We start from the raw sequence: 27,035 nt of genomic DNA on the forward strand, positions 1-27,035 counted from the left end.
ATCCATGATGCAGCTTTCATGACCCGTGCTCCTATTAAAACCTAAAAAAACACCCTTAATGAATCTTTAAAACAACTTCTCCACAACAACCATCAACCATGCTCTAAATATAACAAATAAACTGTATCCAGATACCATTAAGCATTAGCTTAATGTCTTGGAGCCAGGATAACTATTCCTCTGTGCACTGCAGCCTCAGAGCTTAGCTTTAATTTCCTGTATTGCAGAGCAGGGGGCCGTTGGAGCTCTCTCTCAAGTATTGAGTCAGGTTTTTAATGAACACACACTGATACATTCGTGTGCAGCAGCTACTTTTGGCGCTGACCTTTGACCTCTGGTCTCATCATTTCCTCTTAGTGACATAACAGTGAAACCTTTTAATAGATCCACGGAATACCTCCCCAGAGATGACAGTGAGACACTGATGAACACATAGCTAGGATTTCTGTCGGGTGAAGAGGTCAAGTAGAAAACACTTCTGAATTTAAACTTTGTTTTAGAGGATCTAGTTTGTGCAGGGTTCACTGACCACAAGGAGTCTGGTTGTTGGAGTTTCTTAATATTGCAGGCTTTGTAGACATCGCAAAGTGTTTCTATGTTAGTCTGTTGGTCTGTTGGTCCACCACTTTAGTCCAGAATGAAATATCTCAACACTTTTTGGATGGATTGCAGTGAAGTTTTGTGCAGACATTCATGGTCTGCAGAGACAGTCTCCGACTGACTTTGGTGATGTCTTGACTTTTCCTTTCAGCGCCATTTTGAGATTGTAATTTTTAGGGCTGCTCCCTAATATTCGACCAAGTGTTATCGACCAGAAAGGTCATAAGTTGGCAAGATGTCATTGGTCACTTAGTCGCAGGAAAAAACAACATCCTAAAAACACAAAACTCCATTGGCAGCTGCGCCTTGTCAAAATAAATCCAAACCTATATGACTGGACCATGTGGGACTTTACTTTGAAAGGACAGACACAGGAAGTGTCCATGCTCAGCAGTCAGACAGGAGTCAGGTTAATTTCCAGGGCTGGTACCTGCGGTTATTCCACAGGCTAGTTAATAACATGTCGGGCAGGAAATCCAAAGTGTGGGATCATTTTGAGAAGGTGAAGGACGAACCCAAGGTGATATGTAAACTCATCTTCATTGGTCGACTACAAACATGACGTATCATGTGAAACATGGAAGTAGCTACATGCCCATTAGCCCACAGCGTCATTAACAGGCGGCTCGCTCAGTGTGTGACGTGCACTTGGAGATAAAATATAGGCCTATATTAATGAAGGTTCATTAGTACGGTTTGTATTTCTCTGTAATGTAGCACAGTGTTAACAATGTTACTGATAGTATTCTTTCTCACACCTTCAACTCAAACCACCAAAATATATCATTTAATCATTACAATCATATCAGAAACATGCAGGAGACTAGTCCACTGATGGACCTAAATGATGACTATTGGTTGACTCGGAAAATTCTTTGTTGGGGGCAGCCCTATGACTGTAATACTTAAAAATATTTAATACTAAGATTTATCACTGTAACAGTTTTGTTTTCTATATAATCAGCAGTACAGTCTTGTTAAACCAATGCTCGTAGTCGTACTAAGTAGTTTTATATGAATAGAAACAGAACGTAATCTGTGTTTTTTTATTTATTTATTATTTTTTTGGATCAGTCATTTGTAATAAGCCAAAGTTTGCATACCAAAGTTCACAGATATTTACTAATTCGGGTGCCTGCTGTGCAACAGCAAAGCAACCATATATAATCCTGCATGTTTCTTCTTCTGTTTTTTTCTTCCATACTAAGCATTTGCTGTGAAACTTGTCCTGCAGTGTTGCCAGCATAATCACAAAAAATCTATCAAAACGTGCGGAATGATTGGGAACATTGTGCTATGACTTTTTGGAGAGATTCGCCCAGCTGTTTTATGAAATTTGGAAAAAAACTATGTTAAAATTCCCATTCAAATGAATGGGAGTTCATCGAGAAAACAACGTGAAAAGAGCAAACATCACTCTTTTTGAGGCCACACCAAATCACCATACTTTGATGTAGAAAAATTATTTAACATTTAAACGGCTCACGAGACTCTCGACTTTCTTGGCCCAAATCAGCATTTTAATATCTTGTATGTTGTTTAAGAAAATACAGTTTATATTTCATGATATTTTTCAGACGTTTCAGATTTCATAGTGAGTGTCTATGGGAGAGAGCTAGAGAGGTGACTTCATCGCTAGAGTGTGGTGGAGCTGGAAGATGTGGAGGTGGAGGGTACGCACAGCAGAAGCATGAATGGACTGCGGGCAGAGAAAGAAACATGTTTAAAATAAGGAGCAGTGAGATGATAGGCTGACGAAGAAGGTGTGTTGCTCTGCTATTGGTTGATTGTGGATCAGCTGAGGACTCGAATGACTGACGGCCAGAGTTAGAGAGAGTGCGTGCGAGCAAGGAGTGAATAGCAGGGTGAGGATGAAAGTTACAACCTAAGCATGAAAAGTGTTGTCTTCCTGACTGAACTTTTGCTAGGGCTTCATTAGGCAGTACATATCGATTGACTCATATTGAAACTTGCTTCGTACTCAGCATCAGTAGCAGGCACCCGTCAAAAGTCTACTCTATAACTGCTCTGGTATTCTTGATCATTGAACACGAAGGCCTGTGAGGACAAGTTACTTCTGTCTGCACTATGACTGCTGTTAATGTTTGTCCTAACGTAGAGCATTCAGGAAGTGCCTGTTCCTTTTTTTTGTCACAACGCATCTTTAGCTCACATCTAAAGACGTCTCTCCGTCCGTCCTCCACAGCATGAACACTTCTGCTCTGTAGCAGTTGTGAGGAGATATTAAAGTACTCAGAGAGAGGAAATACCCTCTTCACCTTCACACGACCTCAGTAACTCTACCTCTGCAAACCGCTGCTTTGAGATCTTTTCCTGTTTATTAATAAACAGCGATTAAAATCTCCCTCCACTGACAGAGTGGCATCGAGCTGTGTGTGTGGGAGAGACAGATAGACAGAGAGAGAGATGGAGATTTACAGTCCACTCTGAGCCCTGAGCAATTTGTTGGCTTTTATCTCAGCGTTTATGAGTGATAGGAACACACACTTTGTGGAGACTTTACTGCGTCAGACACAAACAAAGGTGTGCAGACACATCTGTAGACACTCTTAATGTTACGTGGATAATAAAAGAGTTGAAGACACTGTCACACATACATGTAGACGCACTCTTTCTGAGAATAAACACACACCTACACACACAAACACACCCAGCAAAGCAGGATTATCCCTGCCAGAGTTTTGGCTGGGGCCTTATCTGCAGTAATGGCGGATCAGAGCCCTGATTCGTTTTCCCTGTCTCTTGTCAGACTGAGGAGTTCTTTGCCTGGGGACACCACATCTTGCATATTAACACGCTCTGATACAAAAATGCACCCGCAGACACTTCACCCTGCATATTTAGCGCGTGCACACAAACACACAGCATCAGATCACTTAACAGTCCTTTATTCCCGCAATCATTTCTTTGTTTTTGAAGCGCCGCCGCCGCCTAATTTGTTTCATCAGCATAATGTGAACATGACAAGCACCGTGGGTTCGTTGTAATGCGAACCGACAGATGAGAAGGAAGCGCTTGGTTTTTTCACCTTGAAAGGGCCCTCTGTCACCTTTGAATGTCATGTCATATTCTCTGATGTCACCTGGGACAAAGCCTTAATAATGGAGATGAATGAAACTGTCAATGGGAGGGAGCAGGTGTTTTACACCGACAGGCAGGCAGGAAGAGGAGAAGCTGAAAGAGATGAAGGCACGCAGGCAGGTATACACTTTATTGACTTGCTGAAAGAGAGCACATCAGCTGGTGGTTGGACTCTGGATGCAGTTTAATCTTTTGTTTTTTCTTCTCTGTTTTCCAAGTGAAAAGCAGGATGGCTAAATATGGAAGCCAAAGCAGAACTGACTCCCAGTCTTTTACTGTTCGCCTAATGCAGGCTTCAAAGACAAGGCTTCCTTAAATAAGATCTTCCACCAGAGATAAGGCTCTTAATATTGAATTTCATTATGTGTGTCCTACATTGAGAATCATTGTACTATTAAAAAGGTACAAAGGGGAACTTTATACATGCTCGATTACCTGATTGTACCCATTTTTTCTGATAATGAAATTTTGCAGATACCAGTGTTTGAAATAACAATTTGGCCAACAGCAAATATCACTGTTGTTTATTTTGTTTTTGTTGTTATTTCCCTGCCTATCTAAGACAAAGTTGGGTGATTTTGGCCGCCGCCTTGGTCAAAGTGTGTGTGTGTGTGTGTGTGTGTGTGCATGGGGGGTGTTCAGATGTAGTGTCTTTTGCACGCACAAACCCATTACTTTTAAATGTCGATGCACCTCACGCTCGCTCACAACCCAAAGCAACGCTGTAGCGGCGCGCATTCGGTGCGACGCACTTGTTTTTTCGTCCGGTGTACAGCTCTATGGACCTGCGTCAGATCCCGGTTCCCCCTCAGGCTGTGTCTCTCCTACTGTTTCCCACGGAGCTCTGCCCCGTTTGAAAGGTGAAGGAAGCCCATATATGGAAAGACGTGGCCTCCAAGATGTAGAATGTGTATTATAGAAGAGAAACACACATTTCAGGACCACTGTCTTGTATCATCAGAACAGACATGTCCTGTGATTTTCAGCCTCCTTTCATATTTAAAGGGGAACTAATGTTTTTTTTTTCAACTTGGGCCCTTTTTTCCGATCTACTTTTGTCTAAGTGAGTGATAGGATGTTCAATATGAGACATTTCTCCAGTACGCTGGAGACGAGGAGAGAGGGGGAGCAGGGAGAGAAGTGTTTTGACTTGCCACAACAAATATGTCTGATTCCAGTTAAAGGTAAACACAGACATTCATTCGTCCTTTCCGTTATGTTGTCGGATAATTATACTAACAATCCAAGCCTATCTGTGTGGAAAAAAATGCACTTTTAGTGGACGTATTTTGACGTTGTCTGACGCTGTCTGAGTGCCCTATTATTTAATATAGCGTGCGCTCACGGGCTGCAGGCAGGTCAGCCCTAGCTTCGTACTGGAGAAATGTCTCATATTGAACATGCTATCACTCATTTAGACAAAAGTAGATCGGAAAATAGGGCCCAGGTTGAAAAAAACATTAGTTCCCCTTTAATAGAGTGTGCCAGTAAACCCGAAACTCTGTTAGCGCTTTTAGCACTTCCAGTTCTCTCGTCTAAAAGTCAGTACGTTTTTTGAATGGGATTTTGGTAAAATGCCTCAAATAAGGTCTGTGGTTAACAAAAGCTTAAGCGAGTTTCAGGTTTTGTTCTACGACATAAAACACGTCAGTAAATACCCTACTTCTGAATTTTGAAGCTTTTATGTGTCGTAAAAAAGGCGGTTGCTAACAGGTTGCTCAATACGACTACAATTAGAATACAATTAGATTAAACGTCATCACCCCCGAACAGGCGAGAGTGCTGGCAGTCCGCCATTACAGCTTCTTATTTAGCTTAAACAGTCCGATTTCCCCATTATACAATGTTTTTAAAATAAAGCGGCCGAAATCAGTTGAAAGCTTAGTGGCGGTGACGTTATGAATCATGTGACCGTGGAGTAGTCATGTAGTTTGTTAAAGCCTAACGTTAGCTTTTTACTTCTGGCGATCGCAGTTAAGCTTCAAATGCGGAATGAAAGGTGTTCATATGTGAAGATTATCTCACTGGACAAAACCTGTAAGTATCATAAACTTGTGTTAGCCACAGAGCTTATTTTCTGACATAATCCAAAATGCAATGCAAAAATCACATTCGCTTTCTCTTCCGGGAACCAGTGCGATGCTAAACTTCCGTGTTTTGACGTCAGCCCTGGCACACTCTATAGAGGGGGGACAATATCTGACAGTAATATTCTCAGCTGTCAGGATGTGCCTGCTGTAAAGGGTAAATATAATCATAGAAGCCTGAAGTCGTGTAGTGTGAACTAGGCATTAATGCATTTGCCGGCCAAGTTAAATGGAATACTTGAGAGGAAGAAAATGCTGCTGCTGCTTTCACTACGCAGCCTGTTGACCCCTTTCTTCTTTTACTTTTGCTTGACAATATAAAGATGTCAGAGTGGGCTTTAAGCAGCTGTGGTGCTCCTTCAGTTTCTTTCATTTGCACAACAATTTTTTTTTACGTCAATGCGACTGGCTTGTTTAGATAACCTGTTGTGTCACTGCTGGTTGTTGCGGCGGTGATCTACATTTCAAATATCTGACAATCTTTGGTGCCGCCGGTGCCCTCTCCTGTACTACACCGTACTAGAGAAGCTCCTGAGTTCCTGGTTAACAGAAAACTGCAACCGCAAAAGTCAGACAGGTGGGCTGAAAGACAGCCAGACAAAAAAGTAGACAGAAATGATACACGCAGAGTGGAAGCAGGTGTCGTGGTGTTTTTGTGTGTGTAATGAATTTAGGCCTGAAGGCATGATGGCAGAGAGATGCTCACACAGGTGCATATCATCGACACCACACTGAACTCAGATCAGAAGTGCTAAGTGAGAGGAATTTGGCGAGGAGGAACAGGGCCCCGCTCAGAACATATGTGTATTTGTGTGCGTGCTCGTGTGCGCCTGTTTGTGTCTGTCAGCGGCTGAGTGACTGAGTACAGCAACAGCTGGGACAGACTGCTTGATCACGGATTCACCGACATTTGACACACACACACAGGAGCACACACACGCGTCTTAGTCAGTCCTGTAGCTGCAGCAAACGCAGCAGAAGCTCTTCAAAAGCTTTGCTGTAGCTTTGTACTCATAGATGCTTTTTTAGATTTCACCACTGTGATACATTAAGTTGTAGAGGACTCTTCCAGTGTTTTCATTGAATATAATCAAGGAGTTTTTTCAGAAGACTTCCTGATGGGGAAGAGAAATGTCTTTTGATGGTCTTTGACCTCAGAAACTTTGCACAACCCTTCTTTTCATACTTTACTTTGAAAAATTTTCACTGATACTCAACTGTATCCAGTAACTTAGCAATCGTCAAAGAGGATAACGTTGTTCTTTTCTATGGATGGACAGACTTGTGACAAATCCAACACCTGGACTCAGCTGTAGCCAACTTCCTACTTCTTGTTTTCTTTGCGTCTGTGCCTAAGTCTCCTTCCAAATAATTTCCTGGTTTGATGGCGCTGCTGGAGCACCTGCCTTGTGTCCGCATTGACCCTGCCCCGCTCAAGCCTCCGCCAATCAGCAGGAACAAGGATGAGAGGGCCCTACGGTTTGAGTTAGAACGCCGGGCCTGTCAGAGTCTCAGACAAGGTGAGATACCTGTCGTGTGTCATGGTTGCGGCGCGTGTACAGTACCTGAAGATTTCTATATCATGGATATAGTGAAACTTGCAACATAGGCAATGCCTTTAAAATTTATGTAGCTTGTTGGATTAATGCTTAAGTGTTGGCAGAAGAAAATATTGGTGTTTCTGCAAACAGTGAATGAGTCACATTAGCACATTTTACACTTCTCATAGCAATGTTTTAAAGAAATGCAGTATATGAGCTGACTTTGTCATCGGTGGATGGAGGGGATGGTGGGTGGCATGTCACACAGGTGAGACACCTGCAAAGCTGCAGTCCACTGTTCGACACAACTGGTTGTTTTAACAAATCATTGCTGTGTTTCCACTGGCACCAAACATGGGTGTTTGTATCACCCTGGCTTTTTCCAGCGGCTTATTAGGCTCCAAAAGTGGGTGTTTATAGCACCCTGTCTATGTTTTTTCAACTGCTTTTTAATCTTCAAACATGGGTGTTTTATATCACCCCATCAGTATTATTCCAACAGCTTTTTGAGCTCCAAACATGGGTGTTTTTAGCACCCTGACTGTGTTTTTTCAGCAGCCTTTAAGCTCCTAACATGGGTGTTTTGTAGCACCCTTTCTGTGTTTTTCCAGTGGCTTTTTAGGCTCCAAAGGTGGGTATTTTGTAGCACACTGTCTGTGTTTTCTAACAGCTTTATAAGCTCCAAACATGGGTGTTTTGTAGCACCCTTTCTGTGTTTTTCCAGTGGCTTTTTCGGCTCCAAAGTTTGGTGTTTCGTAGCACCCTTTCTGCGTTTTTCCAGTGGCTTTTTAGGCTCCAAAGATGGGTGTTTTGTAGCACCCTGTCTGTGTTTTCTAACAGCTTTATTGGCTCCAAAAGTGGGCGTTTTGTAGCACCCTTTCTGTGTTTTTCCAGTGGCTTTTTAGGCTCCAAAGGTGGGTATTTTGTAGCACACTGTCTGTGTTTTCTAACAGCTTTATAAGCTCCAAACATGGGTGTTTTGTAGCACCCTTTCTGTGTTTTTCCAGTGGCTTTTTCGGCTCCAAAGTTTGGTGTTTCGTAGCACCCTTTCTGCGTTTTTCCAGTGGCTTTTTAGGCTCCAAAGGTGGGTATTTTGTAGCACCCTGTCTGTGTTTTCTAACAGCTTTATAAGCTCCAAACATGGGTGTTTTGTAGCACCCTTTCTGTGTTTTTCCAGTGGCTTTTTAGGCTCCAAAGTTTGGTGTTTCGTAGCACCCTTTCTGTGTTTTTCCAGTGGCTTTTTAGGCTCCAAAGTTTGGTGTTTCGTAGCACCCTTTCTGTGTTTTTCCAGTGGCTTTTTAGGCTCCAAAGTATGGTGTTTCGTAGCACCCTTTCTGTGTTTTTCCAGTGGCTTTTTAGGCTCCAAAGGTGGGTGTTTTGTAGCACCCTCTGTGTTTTTTCAGCAGCTTTATCGGCACCAAATGTGGGTGTTTTGTAGCACCCTGTCTGCGTTTTCTCAACAGCTTTTTAAGCTCTGAACATGGGTGTTTTTAGCATCCACATCTTGTCTGTGTTTTTCCGGCAGCTTTATTGGCTCCAAAAGTGGGCGTTTTGTAACACCCTTTCTGTGTTTTTCCAGTGGCTTTTTAGGTTCCAAAGGTGGGTGTTTTGTAGCACCCGCTGTGTTTTTTCAGCAGCTTTATTGGCACCAAATGTGGGTGTTTTGTAGCACCCTGTCTGCGTTTTCTCAGCAGCTTTTTAAGCTCTGAACATGGGTGTTTTTAGCATCCGCATCCTGTCTGTGTTTTTCCAACAGCTTATAAGCTCCAAACATGGGTGTTTTGTATCACCCTGTCTTTTTCCAGCAGGTTTTTAGGCCCCAAATGTGGGTGTTTTGTAGCACCCTCTGTGTTTTTCCGGCAGCTTTACTGGCTCCAAAAGTGGTTGTTTTGTAGCGCTCCTTTGGCGAAGATAGTGCCATGAAAAGTGGTTGTTTTACCATTAGCCATTGCTGCGTTACCTGCCCCCAAAATGTATTTTATGTGATTTTAAGCCAAGACATGATGACAGGTTTACCCCAGTGTTGTTGAAATGTAAAGAAACTTAAGTTTCATTGCATCCACATCATTAGATGTGCAAATGTAACGTATCCTTTGTTTGCTGAAACGTACAATGCCAACATTTTTTCTGGCCATTGGGTTGGTGTTAGGGAACAAATGCTGTAATTAGCTAAAATGTACACTCAGGCAATGCTTGCAGGGTATAATCAGTTTAAAAAACAGCATATAACAAACTGCACTGACTGTTCTAAGTGCATGGGCCTTCCTCTGAGTGTCATCCAGGTTTATTTTCTGGGTCCAGGTGCTAAGTAGATCAAATACTCTACAAGTGGCTGGGTTACAGTTGGAGCTCAGCCAGCCCGAGCACCACACACTTTGCCTTGAGCACATGAACTCAGCAACCTGTTGACTGCAGCGGCCTCAGACCAGAGTAGCTGGACTGAGAGCAGTTTGGACCGATTTAGGAAAGGGCAAACTCTGAGAACTCCAAGAAACTTCCAGAGAAGTCTAAAGTGTAACGACATGGGTTGAGCCAACCCCTAAAAATAACATCTAAGGCTATTTTAATTATTGTTATTTTAAACTGACATTATACTTGAAACTAGGGCTGGGCGGTATGACCTAAAATTCATATCACGGTATAAATCGAATCCCTTCATGGTAACGGTATATATCACGGTATAAATTTAAGTGTAAAAGTTATAATAGAAGTGTTTCTGAATGGGTTTTGTAGCAAAGCTAAATTAATAAAAAAAAAACAACAACAACAAAAGCAAAGATATAATGTATTTTTTTAGAGCATTTATTGTGCAGAATGCAGATCTCAAAACTCAAAATTAAAGCCCAGTACTCTATGGTGCAAAATGTCCCCTGGGATCTATATCAAAAGGTAATTTCCTTCTTTTAGCAAAATCCTAAATGACTGAGTTGTGTTTTTTCCACCTGGAACTTTATGCTCTGCCATTTCTCCTCTAATCATCATGCTGTAACCTGTGACAGTCTGCTATGATACCACAACTATCACACATTCACATATATGGAGTTTTTTGTGGAGCCCCTAGCGTCACATAGGTTTACATTACCAAAGGTTTATGACAAAATCTCCTGCCGAAAACCAACTCCCGTGTGCGCACGGCGAGAGAGGAGCGGGAGAGACGCTGTGCTGCTGCCAGAGGAGACACTGAACGAGTTCCCTCTGAGCGGTAAGTCGCTAAAAGAGTCTGAGAAGTCCGGGGCTGTTCATAAAACATTAACTCCCTCACTCACAAGTTCTCCAGCAACACATGTTGCACGTGCTACGCTAAATCATGGACGTGAACCAGCTCCTCTTGCTCCGCTGTCTCTGTGCTCGCAGCCATTTTCACACTGAGGCAGGTGCGGTGACATCATCGACGATAGGACGGTAGAGCGCAAATCTCTACCGTGGGCCAAATTTATATCATTTCTACCGTCTACCGCATATACCGTGCAGCCCTACTTGAAACTCCTGTATAGCAGTTGGTATTGGTTAGATATGTGTAATGAAACGTGTGTGTAATGTGTAAGGTGCTGACAAACAGGATGTGGTGGTTACAGTTGTACGTTGCACAGTGTGATTTTCTGTGGATTGTGGCTTGGCGTGTTTTTACACAGAGACACATGGGTCTCGTCATCATTCGTGGGAACAATGAGATACATTTACAGAATTGTAACAAAGGTAGGCTGAGACTAATTATTACAAGTTATCACTACTGAACTGTCTCTCCTCTTGTGCGTATGCGTGTGTTGGAAATTTACAGTAATGTTCCTTTAATTAATCTGGCTGTCCAGAGGGATTGGGTTCCAAGTGGTTACAACATGGACACAAATAGAAAAGTGAGTGAGAGGACAGGAGGGGGAGGGAGGAGGACCACAGGTTAGAGAAAGTGCTGTACTGTTGTATGAAAAAGAGTTGACAGAAAGCAAATTACACTTGTATAGCGCTTAATAACAATTTTAATTAATGGATTATAGGCAAATTAAAGATTCAATAAGTTCACGTGGCTCAGAAGATGCTGGAAGGATGGTCTTTTCTTAAAACTGGACTGGACAGCAGTAGACATTGCTGCTATATGACCAGAGAAAACAGAGAAAAGGTCCTGTGGCATTTACTTTTGCCCAGGAAACCTACAACTACCAGAATGCACTGCTTCACACCAGACGGATGCATGCTCCTGCTGGTGGGTGACATAATGCAAACTTTTTTCCACTGGAAACAACATGGGAACAGGCCGATAACAAGTGATCTTGAATTCCAGTCAAACAGTAAGCTAAAATATGTTTCTGAAAACATTTGAGACGAGAAATAGGCACGCAGGAACATAATCCTGATTCGCACTTGATCAGTACTGCTTAGTTTCACTGTTTGATCTCTGTAATTCAGGCTGTGTGTTTACAAGACAAGAAACAGTGTGGCGCCCACTGCTTGTTTACAAATTCTTGTTTTACAGCCAAACCGTGCACTGAAATATGTTTCTGAAGACATTTTAGGAGAGAAATTGGCAATACTAACAGAATCTAGGTTCATATTTGATCAGCACTGCCTAGATTTACAGTTTTGAGTTTGGTCTGAGTTTGAGAGAGGAGGTGGTCTCTAGGATCTCCTTCCATGCACTTGGTGTCCGCAGTGGTGGTGTACAAAAAAGCGGAAGTAGTTTGAGCAACAGCCACAGCACCAGCAAATACTTGAGCCAAAAAATGAGCAGGGAGATCTGGGTGCTTGTAATATGGAGGGAAGTTTGCGACAGTTCAGTGTCACATACTACCCACAACGTTATGATACAGAGCTGGTTGAAAATCTGCAAAATATCCCTCTAACAAATTCCAGTCAGTAAAAATATGAAACAGTGTTTTAAAAGATTAAACTGATAGATTTGTAGTAGTTGCTGCAATATTTATGCAAGCAATATTTTCTCATGATCAGACAGTTGTCCTACTGTATAACTTTTTTGAGGTGTGAATGTGGGCGATAGGGAGAAAACATGCACCAAGGGGCCACGAGCTGGAATTAGGACCACTACTGCTGTGGCAGGGCCACTGCCTTTGTATATGGGGCACCTGCTCTACCCACTGAGCTGCTGGGTGCCCCAAGTTACAGTTTTTGTTGCAAGAAAAGTGCCTCAAGTTTGGGCTCAAATCATTTGGAGACTACCTGTTTGAAGTTGCTTTGAAATCTCACAAATGACAAACCGGTATTTGCATTCATTCCGACTTGCAGTTGTAATTGTAAATTGTAAATTCAGAGTTTATATTTTTTCACAAGGTTTTTGCATTGTTTACTCCTTGAACAAGCAATCCATGATTTCTTTTAAATGTAGCTTGTACAGACTGATGGTCATGTCTCATGGTCTGCATTAAAGGAATACCACTTGCATATCAGTTACTCATGCCATGTAACCTTGACTTTGTAAAGACAACTTTGTTTTATCACATGCCTACATGGAAAACGCTTAACATATTCATTAATTAATTGATTGGGGACTATGTTTAACAGCAGCAAACTATATTGAAACATCCATTTACAAACTCTCACACAACTCGTGCAGTATAATCCAAGTCTCATTTATCCAGTTGTATGCTCAGGACTTCCAAAACACATGCAGTTTTGTTAAAAGTTCAATTTTAAATACGAAGGTTTTAGCAAACATGCATGTGTTTGGGAAGTACTGAGCATACGACTGGGTAATGAGACTGTTAAACGTGGTTCCCAATCAATCAGTAAATGGATATGGTTGGTATCTCCATGGAGGAATGTTAGAAAGAGAAAGTTTCCTTCAGCATCTTAAGGTAACATGGCATGACTGATTTTTAAATGGTCATTTTGTGGGTGAAGTGTTACTTTGAACTGTTGTTGAGTGAAGGTACACTCGCTGTTATGTAGTGACATTTGAACAATGAACACACTTTCCCAGAATAGATTCTGTATCAGCGCATTGCATCACTTGCCTGTCATCTCTTGGCACAAATCATCTGCCTCGAAAACAAGTGTTTTTTGTGTGTGTGTGTGTGTTTGTGTGTGTGGGCATGTGTCATGATTGTTTGTGTATATTCACACTGCGCAGCCATAAGCTGAGGCATTCAAAATGTGCGTGTTTGTTTCTGCACGATTAATATGCACTCCCGTGCATGTTTTGCATGCGTGTAATGAGTATCTGTGTTAGTGTTTGTTTTGTTGGTCTGGCCGTGTTTGCCTGCAGGACCCAGTTAAATCTTTCCTGCTGCTGTGGGGAGAAACTGCACCATTCTGCGTCAGCCACATCCTCATCACAGAAATCAAAGGGAGAAGACTGTTTTTTATCTCAGGCTACTGTAGGACACACAGAGGGACTGTCTGCAGAGTCTGCCTGCTAGAGTCCACAGCGACAGAGCCTGCTGTAATTATTACCAACCAGAGCTGAAAGGCCAGAACACACAGATCTTTTCTGCTGTGTAGAAAAACATACATTTAAAAACAGGAATGTAGAGTTGAAGGTGTAAACAGCTATGTAGACTTGAGATAAGTGAAAAAGAGGAAGCAAAGGGGCAGATGCATGAGAAAGATAAGCGCTCTTTGCACTGTTGTTTGAGTGTGTGAGAGTTAAGGGGCATGTATGTGGAAATAATGAGCTAGCCGTTTGAAGTTGACTCAACAGACACCAACAGAAAAGAACAAAGTCATGTTTTGGTTTGTGAACGATAATGTCTCTGTGTAGAGAGGAGTTGAGGAGTCAGTTTCAGGCAGGTTGTGGGCAAACTAATAGTGCCAGTGCTCCACACAGTGCACAGTGCGTTTATATTACAATCAATTTTAATGCAATCCCAACTCTCTGACTAACAGGGCAATCACTTTGCTTCATGGCTCGTAATTATGAGCTTACAGAATTATAACCCGACTCTGCAGTTCCCCCTCAGCTCTACAGAGCTTTAAATGGTCTTACAGCTCATTGTTTTGGTTTTCCAGCACCCAACGTTACTGTTTTGCTTCCCTCTAACCGCTTTCATTATTGTTCTGGGCTGCAGCAGGCACCTGTTTTCAGCAAAAAAAGCTCTGAGAAAGCCGTTGTACACTTCCTGCCCAGCACCAAGCAGCAGACAAATTTAGCCACTGAACTTTTTTGGAGTTTTTAGCAACTAAAGAGTCAGATATTCCCCTCAAGAGACCAAAACAGAGCTAAAAGGAGAGTGAATGTTGGCTTTACATTCAGCAGGTGGTCAGAAACACGACTCCAAATGAATGCTTATGAAGCACTGCTTAAAAGATCACAGTTTATTAATGATGATATGTATGTCATACATCCTCTGAGTTGTACTTGCGTCAAGCTCCTGTGCTCATTCATAAAATGATTACAACAGATGTGAATGCTTTGCCACATGTACTGAGGCACTCTCCTGGCCTGCAGCCCTTCTTTTAGTTGCAATCCTACACAGTGAAATATTAGTTTGTTGGTTCTACAAAGGTGGAGCAAAGAAATTTTGTCTCCCTTCTCTGGCAGTGAGAGTAATTACATAAATAAATTGATGTGTGCTTATAAGATGAGCACACTACAGCCCTTTTTAAACAGGAGTTGCAGGAAAGCCCAGTCAGTCTTTTTTCAGCATCGGCAATATAAAAACAAAATCAGGGAGTGCAGCAAAATGCCGCCTACCTACTTTTGTTTATACAGAATGCGCCTTTTTCGGGGCAATGGGGGGCGTGAGCAAGTAACAAAACGTGTAGCTCAGCGTGTGACGTAAACAGTGACGTGGGAGGGAAGCCGCGGCTGGTCAGTCCTTCGGCAATTCTCTTGTAAGTCGGCCCGTTCTTCACCGTCCCCGTGATCTGACGGTTAATGGCCTCTTCGTTTGCGAGGACAAGGAAGCCAGTTCCTGCCAGTAGCTCGCACGTGTGGCATCAACATCATCAACAGCTCCTCCCACAAGTCTTCAACAGCCCCTCCCGTTGCGGAAAGCCGCCTCGTTCTTTTTAAACCAAAAAGGTTCCGACAATATGTCTACCCTACAAGGCGGAAAATTGGTTGAGTTGACATCGGATCAACTCGCCAATCCGGCTCTGTGTGTCTAAACTCTCGCAGCTTGCTGGCAAAACGGCCCAACATTTGCCGAAAATCTGGCAGTGTAAAAGGGGCTCATGTCAACCGCTTCCAGGAGCACTCTCTTCAAGTCTTTTTATGCCTCTACGCCAGGGATAGCCGTAACCTGAGGCATTATGTTATTGGGTTGTCTGTCCCTAGGTATGTACGTACATACGTGCTGTCCTTGTGAGCACGATATCTCAAGAACACCTCAAGGCAAGTTCTTCAAATTTGACACAAACGTTGAACACAACAATGAACTGATTAGATTTTAGTGGTCAAAGGTCAAGCAAGATCAGTCTGGCCTTACATTGTCTCATTCTTGTGAACGTTATATCTCAAGAGCACCTTAAGGGAATTAAAGTTTGACACAAACATCCGCTTAGACTGAAGAATAAACTGATGAGAATTTTGTGGTTGATGGTCAAAGTCAAGGTCACTGTGACCTCAAGAAACATGTTTTTGGCTAAAACTCAAGAGTTCTTATGCTAATTATGACAAAATTTCACACAAATGTCTGATAGGATACAATAATGAAGTCACAAGTATGTTTCCAATCTTTGCATTCAAGTCCCAAGCAAGTCACAACGCTCTCTTCCTCAAATTTAATGCCATCTTAACACGAGAACGAGTAGTAAATATATACAGTATATTATATTTAAATTTGTGAAATTCTTGAGTGCTTTTTAAAAAAGTGTATTTAATTGTTAAAACAACTTTGTTGGTAGTTGTTGCGTCTCTGTCTTTATTGTCTGACCCACATGTTTTGCATACTGCATTTTGATTTTGTTGACCACCACATCATTTTTGTACACGGTATCTTTTTTTTCTGAACTGCCGCTCAGTAACGTAACATTATTTCTTTATGGTTCTCTCCTGCAACTTGATTGGATGCTGTTGCATTGGTTCAAACAAAGTCAATCATCAAGCACATTAATCTTTTGGCTTGGGGCAAGGCATCAAGTATTTTAAAAAAGCAAAAAAAAAAGCTCAAGTATCACTGATGTCACTAGTCACTGGTGTTGAAGTCAAAGTCAAGTTGCAAGTCCTTTTTAATTTTGTCAAGTTGAGTCTAAAATCATAAAATCTGCCACATACATACATACATACATACCACAAACTCAGAATCACTCACATAGAGATGAAGCATTGAGAAAACAAATTAAAGCGTTGCCAAAAATACAATGAAAATGAAACGAATCTGACGTAAAGTCAATAAATGAATCTCTCCTGCCTCAAGCTCCGACTGGTTGATGTAAAATTTATCACTTTGGTGCTCCTGTGCTGGAAAGTCACCACAGGCACCCAGCACCAAACTCTACTATCCTGAGAAATACAGAGAACTTTACCGGCGGCCATATTAATCAGCACTGAGTGAACTTTGCAAGAGCTTGAACGTAACAAATGTTCATTTATATCTAAAAGTCCTGCACTCTAGCTTCAATCTGACTGCTGATCAGATGACCCCGTGTGGCGTCTCAGCTTGTGCTATAAGAACGCTGTGCTGAGGAAAGTTGAGCTACAGTTTGAATGTCATTGGGGTGATTGGCTTCGGCCCAGAAGGGGCAGCAGTAAATTTTGACTTTATGGATTTGTCCTTCATCAGCTCTGATCAAACAGAATGAGGCTGCAGCGAGGGTTTGTGTTCAAACTCTGTGAGACTTAAAACATTGTGTTCCTTACGTCAGAGGAGGGAGAGAATCGTACACTAAATGTGCATGTTTATGAAACGAGGAGCTGGTATGTAATTTCATATTAACAGTGTACACTTTACAATGTGTGCCAGGCTATGTGCTCTACGTCATTACCGTTAGTCGCCACAACATATAAAATCTCTGAACACCTCAGCCTCATCTCTGCAGTGCTGAGGTGTGAGCTGATATTGTAACTGCAGATGGTCAGGGTGTGTGTGGGGGAAAAAGAGCCCTAAACCAAAAATGTTTCCAGATGCCATATTTTGTTACACTTTCATGCTGATTTTGTGACCCAGATATACAGCAGCTGCCCATCTGCAGAAGATCATTTCCTGACAATTTATATTTTCATTCTGGAAGTTCTGTCCTCAAACTTTTTGCTGATATGTCTGCGTATGAGAAAATGTGCGGTCGGTTCAGAACGTGGTGAGTCAGAACAAGTTTGATAGCTTTTCTGGGCGCGTGGACATGGAGCCGTGACCCCAGAATGCAAATATATTAATTAACTTTAGAAGTTTTAATGATAGTTGAAACTTGATGGTGTCTGAGCCTCTGTACACCTGAACAAAAAGATGGATTTACACATGTAGGGCTGCTCAGAAAAGACCAGGGTCCGACAACAACACAGCTGTGCTCCACTGACTCAGATTTCCTTTGTTTTCAGGCTGGTGTTGTGGATTTGGAGCTAAATGTTGTGCCTGGGGCACGTTGTATATTAATGACACTCGTTACCTGGAGAGGTTGGAAAAAGATATACGTTTCTTCCCTGTTCCAAAACCAAAATCAAACCCTGAAAAGTGTAGGGTTAGCTAGCTAGCTACTGAAGATATAGCCTACTGAATGTATACACATGCTGCTTTTGCTTTGTAATGATTATAACAGTGAAACAAAGAGCGACCCTGCTGTACAGGAACCAGTGAAGGGAAGCAGGGAAACTTTGCTCATATTCAACCAGCTGTGTGTCATCACAGTGTGACTTCCTCCAGAGATCCCTGCCTGTCTGGGTGCTGGCAGCAGCACGGGGGTGAAGCCAAACACTGTTCATGTGCACACACTGTGATGCCACACAGCTGGTTCAATATCAGCAAAGTTTCCCTTTATATTCATTGTCTTGTGTGGCGATCAGCAGTGATGTGGTGGTTCACTTTTACACTGTGATCTGTAGCCTATAGTTCGGCTTTAGCTTCTAACTATCTTTGTCTTTTTAACCTGTTGTTGCTGCTGAGTCAGTTTGACATCCTGGATATATCCTTCAAACACAGACTGCAGACCCCTCTGTCTGCTTCTCTCTGACATCACTCTTTCATTTTTACAAAAATATGATAATATTTCTTCAGGGAGTGCAGTTAGTTACAGTGTGGGCTCCAGAAATGGAAAGTATGGACAGAAATGGAAGCGTTTGACAGCGTTACTTCTTCCTCAAAGCATTTGAATGGCATGAGACGCATGAGGTAAAATAACAGTTTCTGTCAAAGGAGTCTGGTGGATTCGGACGAGGGCAGCAGCAAAACGTATTTTAGGCAGATAAAAACAGCAACACCTAAAAACTTCAGTTTAAGCATACACTGTATTCAGAGTATTTTCACAGCCTCACCTTGCCGTCAGACAGCCCTTGTAAACTGGAAATTCAAAGCCACCAGACTTCATAGACAGACACAAATTTTACTCCACAGAACATAATGAGTCTCTGGTCTTCCACTGATCCCTTGAATAGTGAGTCTGTATTATTGTGTGATTTCCGAAAGCCACCTAACTGTGCCAGTCCTTTTATCTGCTTCTGCACACAATTCTCAATGAAAGCTCAGTCACAAAAAAAAGCTCAGTGGAGTCCTCCCTGCCACATGGCCTGCGCTTGTTGGAGACTCAGCAGAAAAGCCATGGACGTCGCGTCCATGGGAATGAAATATAATATGATATAGTCCAGTATTATTCACACTTTTTCCCTGATTGTCAGAATAAGTTGCTTAAAAGTAGAAATAAAGTCAGCGAGAGAGTCTGAAAAGTAGCTTAATCTCGTGGCAACATTGATGAACCTTTAGGTGACATTAAACACATGCATGTGAGTCTCCTTGCCTGTATCTCTGTCACATATTTTACTCCTCTGTGGTGATGAGATGTGAGACATGCAGCAGTGAAGTGTGTGTGCTGCTATTTTATCAAATACTTGGAACAGGAAGCTGTCAGCATGTCTGCGCTGTGGTTTTTGCACATACGTGTGTTCATGTTTGTGTGTTTCCTTTCCCTGTGTAGTGTGTAACATGTGTAACATTGTACGTCTTCTCACAGAGGACCATGGAGAACTCATTTTCAGCAGCCAACATGGTAGATGAAACCCTCAGATGTCAGCGTTCTGTCTCACATTCATACAGAGAGACGTCTTATTCAATGTTTTTCTTCCCTTGCACCTAAGTTATGAGTAATGTCACTACCTTTGTGGTTTTCTGTGGCTGGGAAGTGAGGTAGAGAGGATGTGTGGTTGGTTTGACGATGCTGTCTGTTCACTCTGCACTCACTGACTTCTTTTTTGTCTGTCTCTGTCTTGGTGTTTAGTTCTCCAGCTGAAGCTACAACAGAGAAGGTCCAGAGAGGAGTTGGTCAACCAGGGGATCATGCCGCGTAAGTAGTTGCTGTTTATGAGTACATTCATACTCTACAATGTCAGCCTTTCATGGGGTTATTTAACAGCTGATGCAACCTTTTTAAAATCACTTTCTAGTGTGTGCTAATTTGTAAACCGCAACTATTCATTCATGGGTCATGTAAAACTTTTCTTATCAGTGTGATAATGAAGATAGAACATACGGTTTAAGCCTGTCAGCAAACATGACCATAACTCTGATTGGCGTGTGCAGTACATGGTTTAAGTTGTTTAAGTTTAAGTTGGCTTCTTCAACCTCTCACATTCCAACTCACATACAGAATACATCGCCAGTATTGCTGATAAATCATCTAAAAATTATTTGTTCAATTAATCAAGGAACAATTTTGTCTATCAAATGTCACTAAATAGCGTATGGCAGTTCACAATAGTTAAGTCTGTCCCCCATCTCTTCCCTTACAAATGTTCCTTAGTGCTACATGTAATGTTTTGATTGGTTAGCTGACCTGACCAGATGACGTGTGAGGACAGCAAGTTTGAGCAGGAGTCAGTCAGTCAAGGTTTAGTCTCGCCACCAGACAATCAGAGATCTCCGCCTTCTGATAGTCTGGGGACACTCCTTTCTAAAGTGTGTTTAACACACCGGCGAAAACGGCCGGCAACAAAGCAGCGCCTCTTGTATTTTTGAAAAGGACACGCCTTCTCGGAAATGTGTGCTCCCTCTTTTCTTGTCCGCAAGGACACAAACACACAGAGAGCTTGAAAATGGATGCCGAGAGATTTAACTCCGTTTTATCAAACGTGTGCTCATCCGTGAAGAAAATATTTTTTCCAGCGGATGTCTTAGTTACAACATGATTGAGCTAACTGGAGTAGTTTCATGTCGTATCCGACAACGGGAGGCTTTTAACAGATGACGTCCTGATGTTAGCTTTGCTGCTGCTGTTAGCTGACCCTGTCAGCTGCAGCCACTGATGCTTTCTAGACATCGTGATTTCCCAAAACTGAATAAATACCACACATAGCAACACAAAACTGCTTTGCTAGCTCAATCATGTTGTAACTAAGATATCCGCTGGAAAAGATATTTTTTTCACGGACCGTTTAATGAGTTATTACCTATTACAGTCATCGCTAACGGCTAACAGGGCTAACAGCTAACGGTTAGCCCAGCTAAACGTGAACACAGAAATAGTAATGTTTGTTCAGTCATTGTGTTTATAGACTTTACAAACATCGGATTAGTCTAAACGGTGATACAGTGATGTGAAAAATGTGATATATATATATATATATATATATATATATATATATAGCTAAAAGCTCTGCTGGTTTTCTACCCGGAAATATTTGTAAACAACAAGGCGATTCCCTCTACAGTCCGGACGGACGGATGAGTCATGGCCTTGTAAAAGATTATGTTTCTTTCTTTTAGTCGGCGAGAATGCGTCGCCGCAAACGCGTCAAACATCCACTAACTTCGACGGAGTTTTCTGCTAGCGCAGCTGAGCCATTTTGTGCCACTACACGTGTTTCTAGTGGGACTCTGTTTACAAGCACAAGAGTTCAGCGAGCCACCGAAGGACCGCCCTGCAGATTTACTATTGGTTCTGCAACGTAGGGAGTTTTTTTAAACTCTGAAATTGTATCCGCCCATCTAAACACAAAATCAGGGAGAAAGTCATCAGTCTTTAGTTAAGCAAAGCGTCTAAAGACTGACTTGTGAGTCTAGTAAAGGTTAAACGGTGCTCGTGGCTCATTGCATGGACTGCGCTAGCTTGCTAGCTGGAGACTGCAACCCAGCGGAGTTGCCCTCACTGGCTGTATGTTCAGCACTGCTGGAGTTAAGTAAAATGCAGAAACGGAAGATTCCTTGTCTTGCGAAATGATTTCCACCCGAGCACATCCAGGCGGATTAGCCAAGCTTACTTTGGAAGCCGAAAGATGCCCAAGGTGATGTATTTAAAAAGCTTGTTTTATTCAACCAACAGTCCAGTCACGCAGGGCGTCCAGTTCACTATGACAAATCAAGCCATCATATCCTCACATTTAACAGTCCTCAGCAACACTTTTGATGAAAAATAACACAAAACAATTGATTGAACACACCAAGCAGCAGCGAAGTGCGGCTTACCACAGTAACTAGATTTTTCTGAGGCCAGGAAGTGTGTTCGTGTTTCAGGAGGAAAGAAAGTCTTTGTTATATAGGTCAGTATGTCACAAGAGTCACCAGACTCTTTTTACTGGCTATTGGGATTCTGTGGCTGCGATTAGCCGGCAAAAGTTGTATTGTCCCGAAGGTTTAGTTTGGCTGCCCTTTGCTAAAGAATCAAACATAGACATAGATTTTCTTTAACAGCTCGCCACAGGCCGCACTTTGCTAGTGCTTGGTGTGTTCTTGGCGTTAGAATAAACCTCTATTGTCCACCAGACAAGAACATGGGGTGCGTTCCCAATCACATACTTTCTATTCTTACTTTTAGTAGGTACTGCAGCTGCCCTTAAAAAGTACGCAATGTCGGCACATACTACTTACTTCCTCGTAGAATTGTGCCCTGAACTCTGATCCTAGTGATACTCACACACCTGTTACCATGGAGATAAAACAAAATGCCCTTCACCAAGACTGAGGTCAACCTGGACAGCTCTGATGCAATAAGTTATAACTGCTGACATATTATATTTATGGTAAAATTACAGAGGCTATACATGTATCTGTCATTGTTATATAATACTTATGCCCTTTAGTTGTGTGTTATATTTATGATTATTTTATTCAGTTAAACAACTAATATTCCTGTTATTACCAATCGACTGGTCATCAGTCAACTGAATGTGCTGTCATCCATCAGTGCAGCTTCTGACAGTCAATGTGACGCATTGTCCGCTGTGCAAAGGATTGTGGGTTAGAATAGACAGAAAAGCATGCTGGCTTGCATACGGCAAAATCTGACTGGACATAGTAGAACATCATGGTAGTTTTGGCATACTGGACTTGACATACTGTGTATTGGGACCAGAATTTGCGCTAGACTTTTTCGTCACTGGTCATTTTGACCAACTGGGTCATAAAAATCCGGTCATAATCTATTTTTACCGGTCATTTTAATTTTCGTTTTTAAATGATAATAAAGATATTCAAAGACATTTAGTTTTCATTCGTTCGTTTTTAATAAATCCAACAAGCAAGTTATAAAGTGTGCATTAATAAGGACATGAACGAAAAGATGAACAGACATCCACACACCGCAGCGCTTCAGAACAATATGCCCTATTCATTCAGTGTTAATCCAACACGCTCAATACATGGACATGCAATGACAAATTGTCATTAACTTATTACGTTATAAAAAAACGATTAAAATATGGCCTTACCCATGTTTAAAATGACCTGTTGAAATGAAAAAACGAGTACTGACGGGAACAGACGAGTGGAGTCGATGTTTAACCGGCGCGGAGAGCGCAGGAGAAATGCGCTGCCTGTGTGGACAGTCAAGCGCCTGCGAGTACATTCGCAGGACTTCTGCGGCACTAACGCATCTGGTGTGTCCAGGCCGTTATGTCAGCAACGCTACATGAAGCAGTGTGAAAACGGCAGCCACTTAAACCACTGACTGTGCACTCCGCCGCCAAGTGGGCAGGGGTGGTAATTGCAACCGGTCAAATGACCGACGGCCTTCAGATTTTCCGGTCATTGTTGTAAAAAACCGGTCAGTGACCGAGAATATCCGGTTAACGCGACCCCTGATTGGGACATACTAAATCTTCTCCTGCCGTGCTATATAGTATGGCAGAATGGATTATGGAGTGCACAGATTGTCTTTGCCTCCCTTAAACCAACAGAAGAAAATGAAACATACAACAAATAATATACAGAACAAACGTGGCAACACTTCAACATTCTCCACATTGATAGTAAAGTTGAATCAGCACCTCTGTAAGCGGAATTAACAAAACGTGAACATGTACTCATACTGAAAGTAGGATTTATTACTGCGCTGCTGTATTAAAGTGCATTAGTGTTAACCTAAATAAACTAGCAACTGACTGTCAGAGTCATAAAACCAACTTTGTCTCATGTTGAGGATTTTCATTCAGTCACCGCATGTGAGAATCTATTTTGTTGCTTTACCCTCATTACTTGCTACGCAGCAGTTCTACGAAGTGATTGAGATTGTGGTTAACACGGTGCCATCGTCTCTGACAGACAGCAGTTTCAGTCTTCATAGAAAGGGGAATCCAGGTCACACTTCAACTGCCATCGTGAACATCCGCTTACTGCTTTTTATCTGATTGAGAGATTTCCCCTTTCAACATCAAACTCAAAATGTTTAGATGCAAAGATTACATGTTGTCAGTGCTGCCTTTAAACTTTTGGCTCTTCTTTTATATCTGTTTAATGGAACATGCTCTTGTTGTCTGATGTACACTGTTGTTTTCATCAGATATCATGAGAGGAGCATCATGTTCTGATGTTAATAATCACGAGGAACATTCATTTCTCTATGAGACAATTCACCCAAATCACCTACAAATCAGTGCTTATAACCCCATGTTGTTTAATGCAGCTCGTTTAAGTACAGTAGTACATATTTACTTCACAAATAATCAAGTTTATCTTCTGCCTTTGACATTTGATCTCACAACAGTCTCACATGTCGCCAAACAGGAAGTGTTTTGCACTGTGGATCTTATCTGCTAGTATTTCCTCTTATCTGGTAAATGCTTGAATTAGCTGCCCGTGAACTATTTACTATTTGGTGCACACACCTTGCTGTTGCAGGAGCTACTTTGCTCTGCATCACAAAAACACAAACTATTTCCTCTTCACTACATAGAGCCATTACAATGCTACTACTAGTTCTTATCTGTGTGTACAGACAGCATTAATAATGAGCACGGCTCAGACCTCATCTGGTGGAGAGCTGCTTTAAAATGGAAAGATGTGAGTGGAAATTTAACATTGATAACAATGATGCAACAGTTTCTGATTGTCTGTGTGGTGAGCATATACACGAGGCTGTACGGGAGACAGTCTAGGTGTGATGAGGCCAAGTGTGACCAGAGGAGTTACTGTTACGTCTCGTTTGTCTTCGCTTGTGTTTCTTTGTATAAACTGGCTGGGATGGAAATCAAACTGATGTGTTCACACGGTCTCATCCAATTAGCCCACGCCGCTTTACGCGACTTAACTGAGGGCTTGTTGCTGCTTGATTAGGTGTCTGTGTATCGTCTCTGTGTCATGTCTCCTGCAGTGTTCAGGGGGATCACAGTGTGTCCCAACAAGCCCTGCTGGTAGCATTTTAGGCTTGGTGATAAAATGATATGCATGGGGCCCATGTGGGTAGTAAACGGGCTGAAAAGTGGGCCCTATATGCGATTGTTCATGGGTTCCATATTGGTCCCATGCCAGCTGCCCACTCAGGTGGATTTAAAGTTACTATTAGTATTGTTTTGACCATGGATAATGGCGCCAGGCTACCCCACGATCGAATTTGCCACAAAATGTCAGCTACAGTTGCTGTATGGGTCATTGACTCATCTAATGTTAAGGGTAGGTTAGCAGTAAGGATGCACTGATACGATATCTGGATCGAATATCGGCCCCGATATCATCAAAATAGATGGATCAGGTATCGGAAAATGCAACCTATACCTGAGGCGATCGGAACTGAAAAAGCTGGATCGCTGCATCTCTAGTTAGCAGGTTAATGTTCCATTTGTTGTGGCTATTGCAGTGGAATTGAATGACGTAACGTGAATAAATGTGACTATGAGTAATGTAAATCATGTCAGGTAGATTTTCATCGGCAGTGGTGGTTGGTTTAAGTGATGCCACGATACTTCATTGTTCGTCTTTTTTGTTGTTTTGATTGCGAAACGTCAGATTTAATGATGTATTTTGTGTCGTAGAATGAAATGTGGTAGTCTCTTAAGCCTGTGTTAACCACAGACCTTATTTCAGGCACCTGACCAAAAAGCACTTGACTTCAAGACAAGGGAACCAGGAGTGCTAAAATGCTAACTCATTTCCTGGTTGCAGGGCTTTCTCCTGCAGCACTTGTAACAGTCGAATATATGAAATGTGCCTTTAATATGATGTATACTGTGTCGCTTAACAGCAATGTCATCAAGCAGCGCTTGTTAAGATTTCTGTCTGTTGAGAGCGCACCCAAACGCTGGTCAGACTACAGCTATGTGCTCCCGCTTTCCTTTATGTCTGTCAACACAACAGTAATGGTTGTAAGTACGTGTGGCAACTATTGTGTTCATGTGTGGAATTGTAGTAGCCGTACAACCGGGCTTGGTAAGGTTGGAGTGTTTTAAGTGGACGTAAAAATAAATGACGAGCATTTGTGAAATCCCACATGTGTGTGAAAGTGAGTTTCTGCCTGTCCTCTAACTCCAAAGAGCTACACGGACCCAAAACCATTACACACTCTGTGAACTGTGTGGTTTCCTCAAGTGTCTCTCAGGAGAATAAATCAGTTTTTTAAACTTCAAAGAATTAATGGGTTGACTTTTATTAGCCCTTTTTAAATAGGAATTGTGCAAATTTGCAGGAAAGCCCAATCAGTCTTTTTTCAGCATTGGCAGTATAAAAACAAAATCGGGGAGTGCAGCAAAATGCCGTCTACCTACTTTTGTTTATACAGAATGCGCCTTTTTCGGGGCAATGGGGGGCGTGAGCAAGTAACAAAACAGGTAGCTCAGCGTGTGACGTAAACAGTGACGTGGGAGGGAAGCCGTGGCTGGTCAGTCCTTCAGCGATTCTCTCGTAAGTCGGCCCGTCCTTCACCGTCCCCGTCATCTGACGGTTAATGGCCTCTTCGTTTGCGAGGACAAGGAGGGCGCACAATTCCTTGTCTCCCCAGTTGCTCATCTTTACAGTGTCTGTCAGGTTTGTGTTTCCCTCTTGCTACTAGCTGCTCGCTAATTCCTGCTATTGGGGCACCTTGGTCTTTTTAAACTAAAAGGGTTCTGCCAATATGTCTACCCTACGAGGCGGAAAATTGGGCACCTCGGATCAACCCGCCAATCTGGCTCTGTGTGTCTAAACGCTCGCAGCTTGCCGGCAAAGCAGCCCAACATTTGTGGAGAATCTGGCAGTGTAAAAGGGGCTATAGACTGATGTGAAAATTTTTACCCTGGTAACATTTTGGCGATATCTCCCAACCCTATTTATGTGGAGACCAGGCAGATGCCACAAGGGCAAAGATGGCGGTTGTCGTTTCGTCATGACCAAAGGTTTGAATGCCGCTTTACCACATTTAGAAGAAGTTAAGTTCAGGTGTGGGTTTTCAGAGTAAGGACAGGAGCAATTAGCCACTGACATTTCAGCCA

General features: G+C 42.3%; 1 protein-coding gene across 2 annotated transcripts in view; it reads left to right on the forward strand.

The window, feature by feature from the left end:
• LOC125879058 (myocardin-related transcription factor A-like) overlaps positions 1–27,035 on the forward strand; it is a 78,682-nt gene that overhangs the window by 12,992 nt on the left and 38,655 nt on the right. The window contains exons 1-2 of one of the 2 annotated variants that reach the window (XM_049560657.1): positions 6,720–7,309; positions 19,643–19,708. In XM_049560657.1, the coding sequence (XP_049416614.1) occupies positions 7,174–7,309; positions 19,643–19,708 (202 nt within the window). In that variant the 5' untranslated portion in view covers positions 6,720–7,173. Of the gene's footprint in view, positions 1–6,719; positions 7,310–19,642; positions 19,709–27,035 lie in introns of those variants that run through there. The other variant, XM_049560656.1, reaches the window with a different exon arrangement.

Source organism: Epinephelus fuscoguttatus, linkage group LG19 (genome assembly GCF_011397635.1).
Source record: "Epinephelus fuscoguttatus linkage group LG19, E.fuscoguttatus.final_Chr_v1".
Taxonomy (NCBI): domain Eukaryota; kingdom Metazoa; phylum Chordata; class Actinopteri; order Perciformes; family Serranidae; genus Epinephelus; species Epinephelus fuscoguttatus.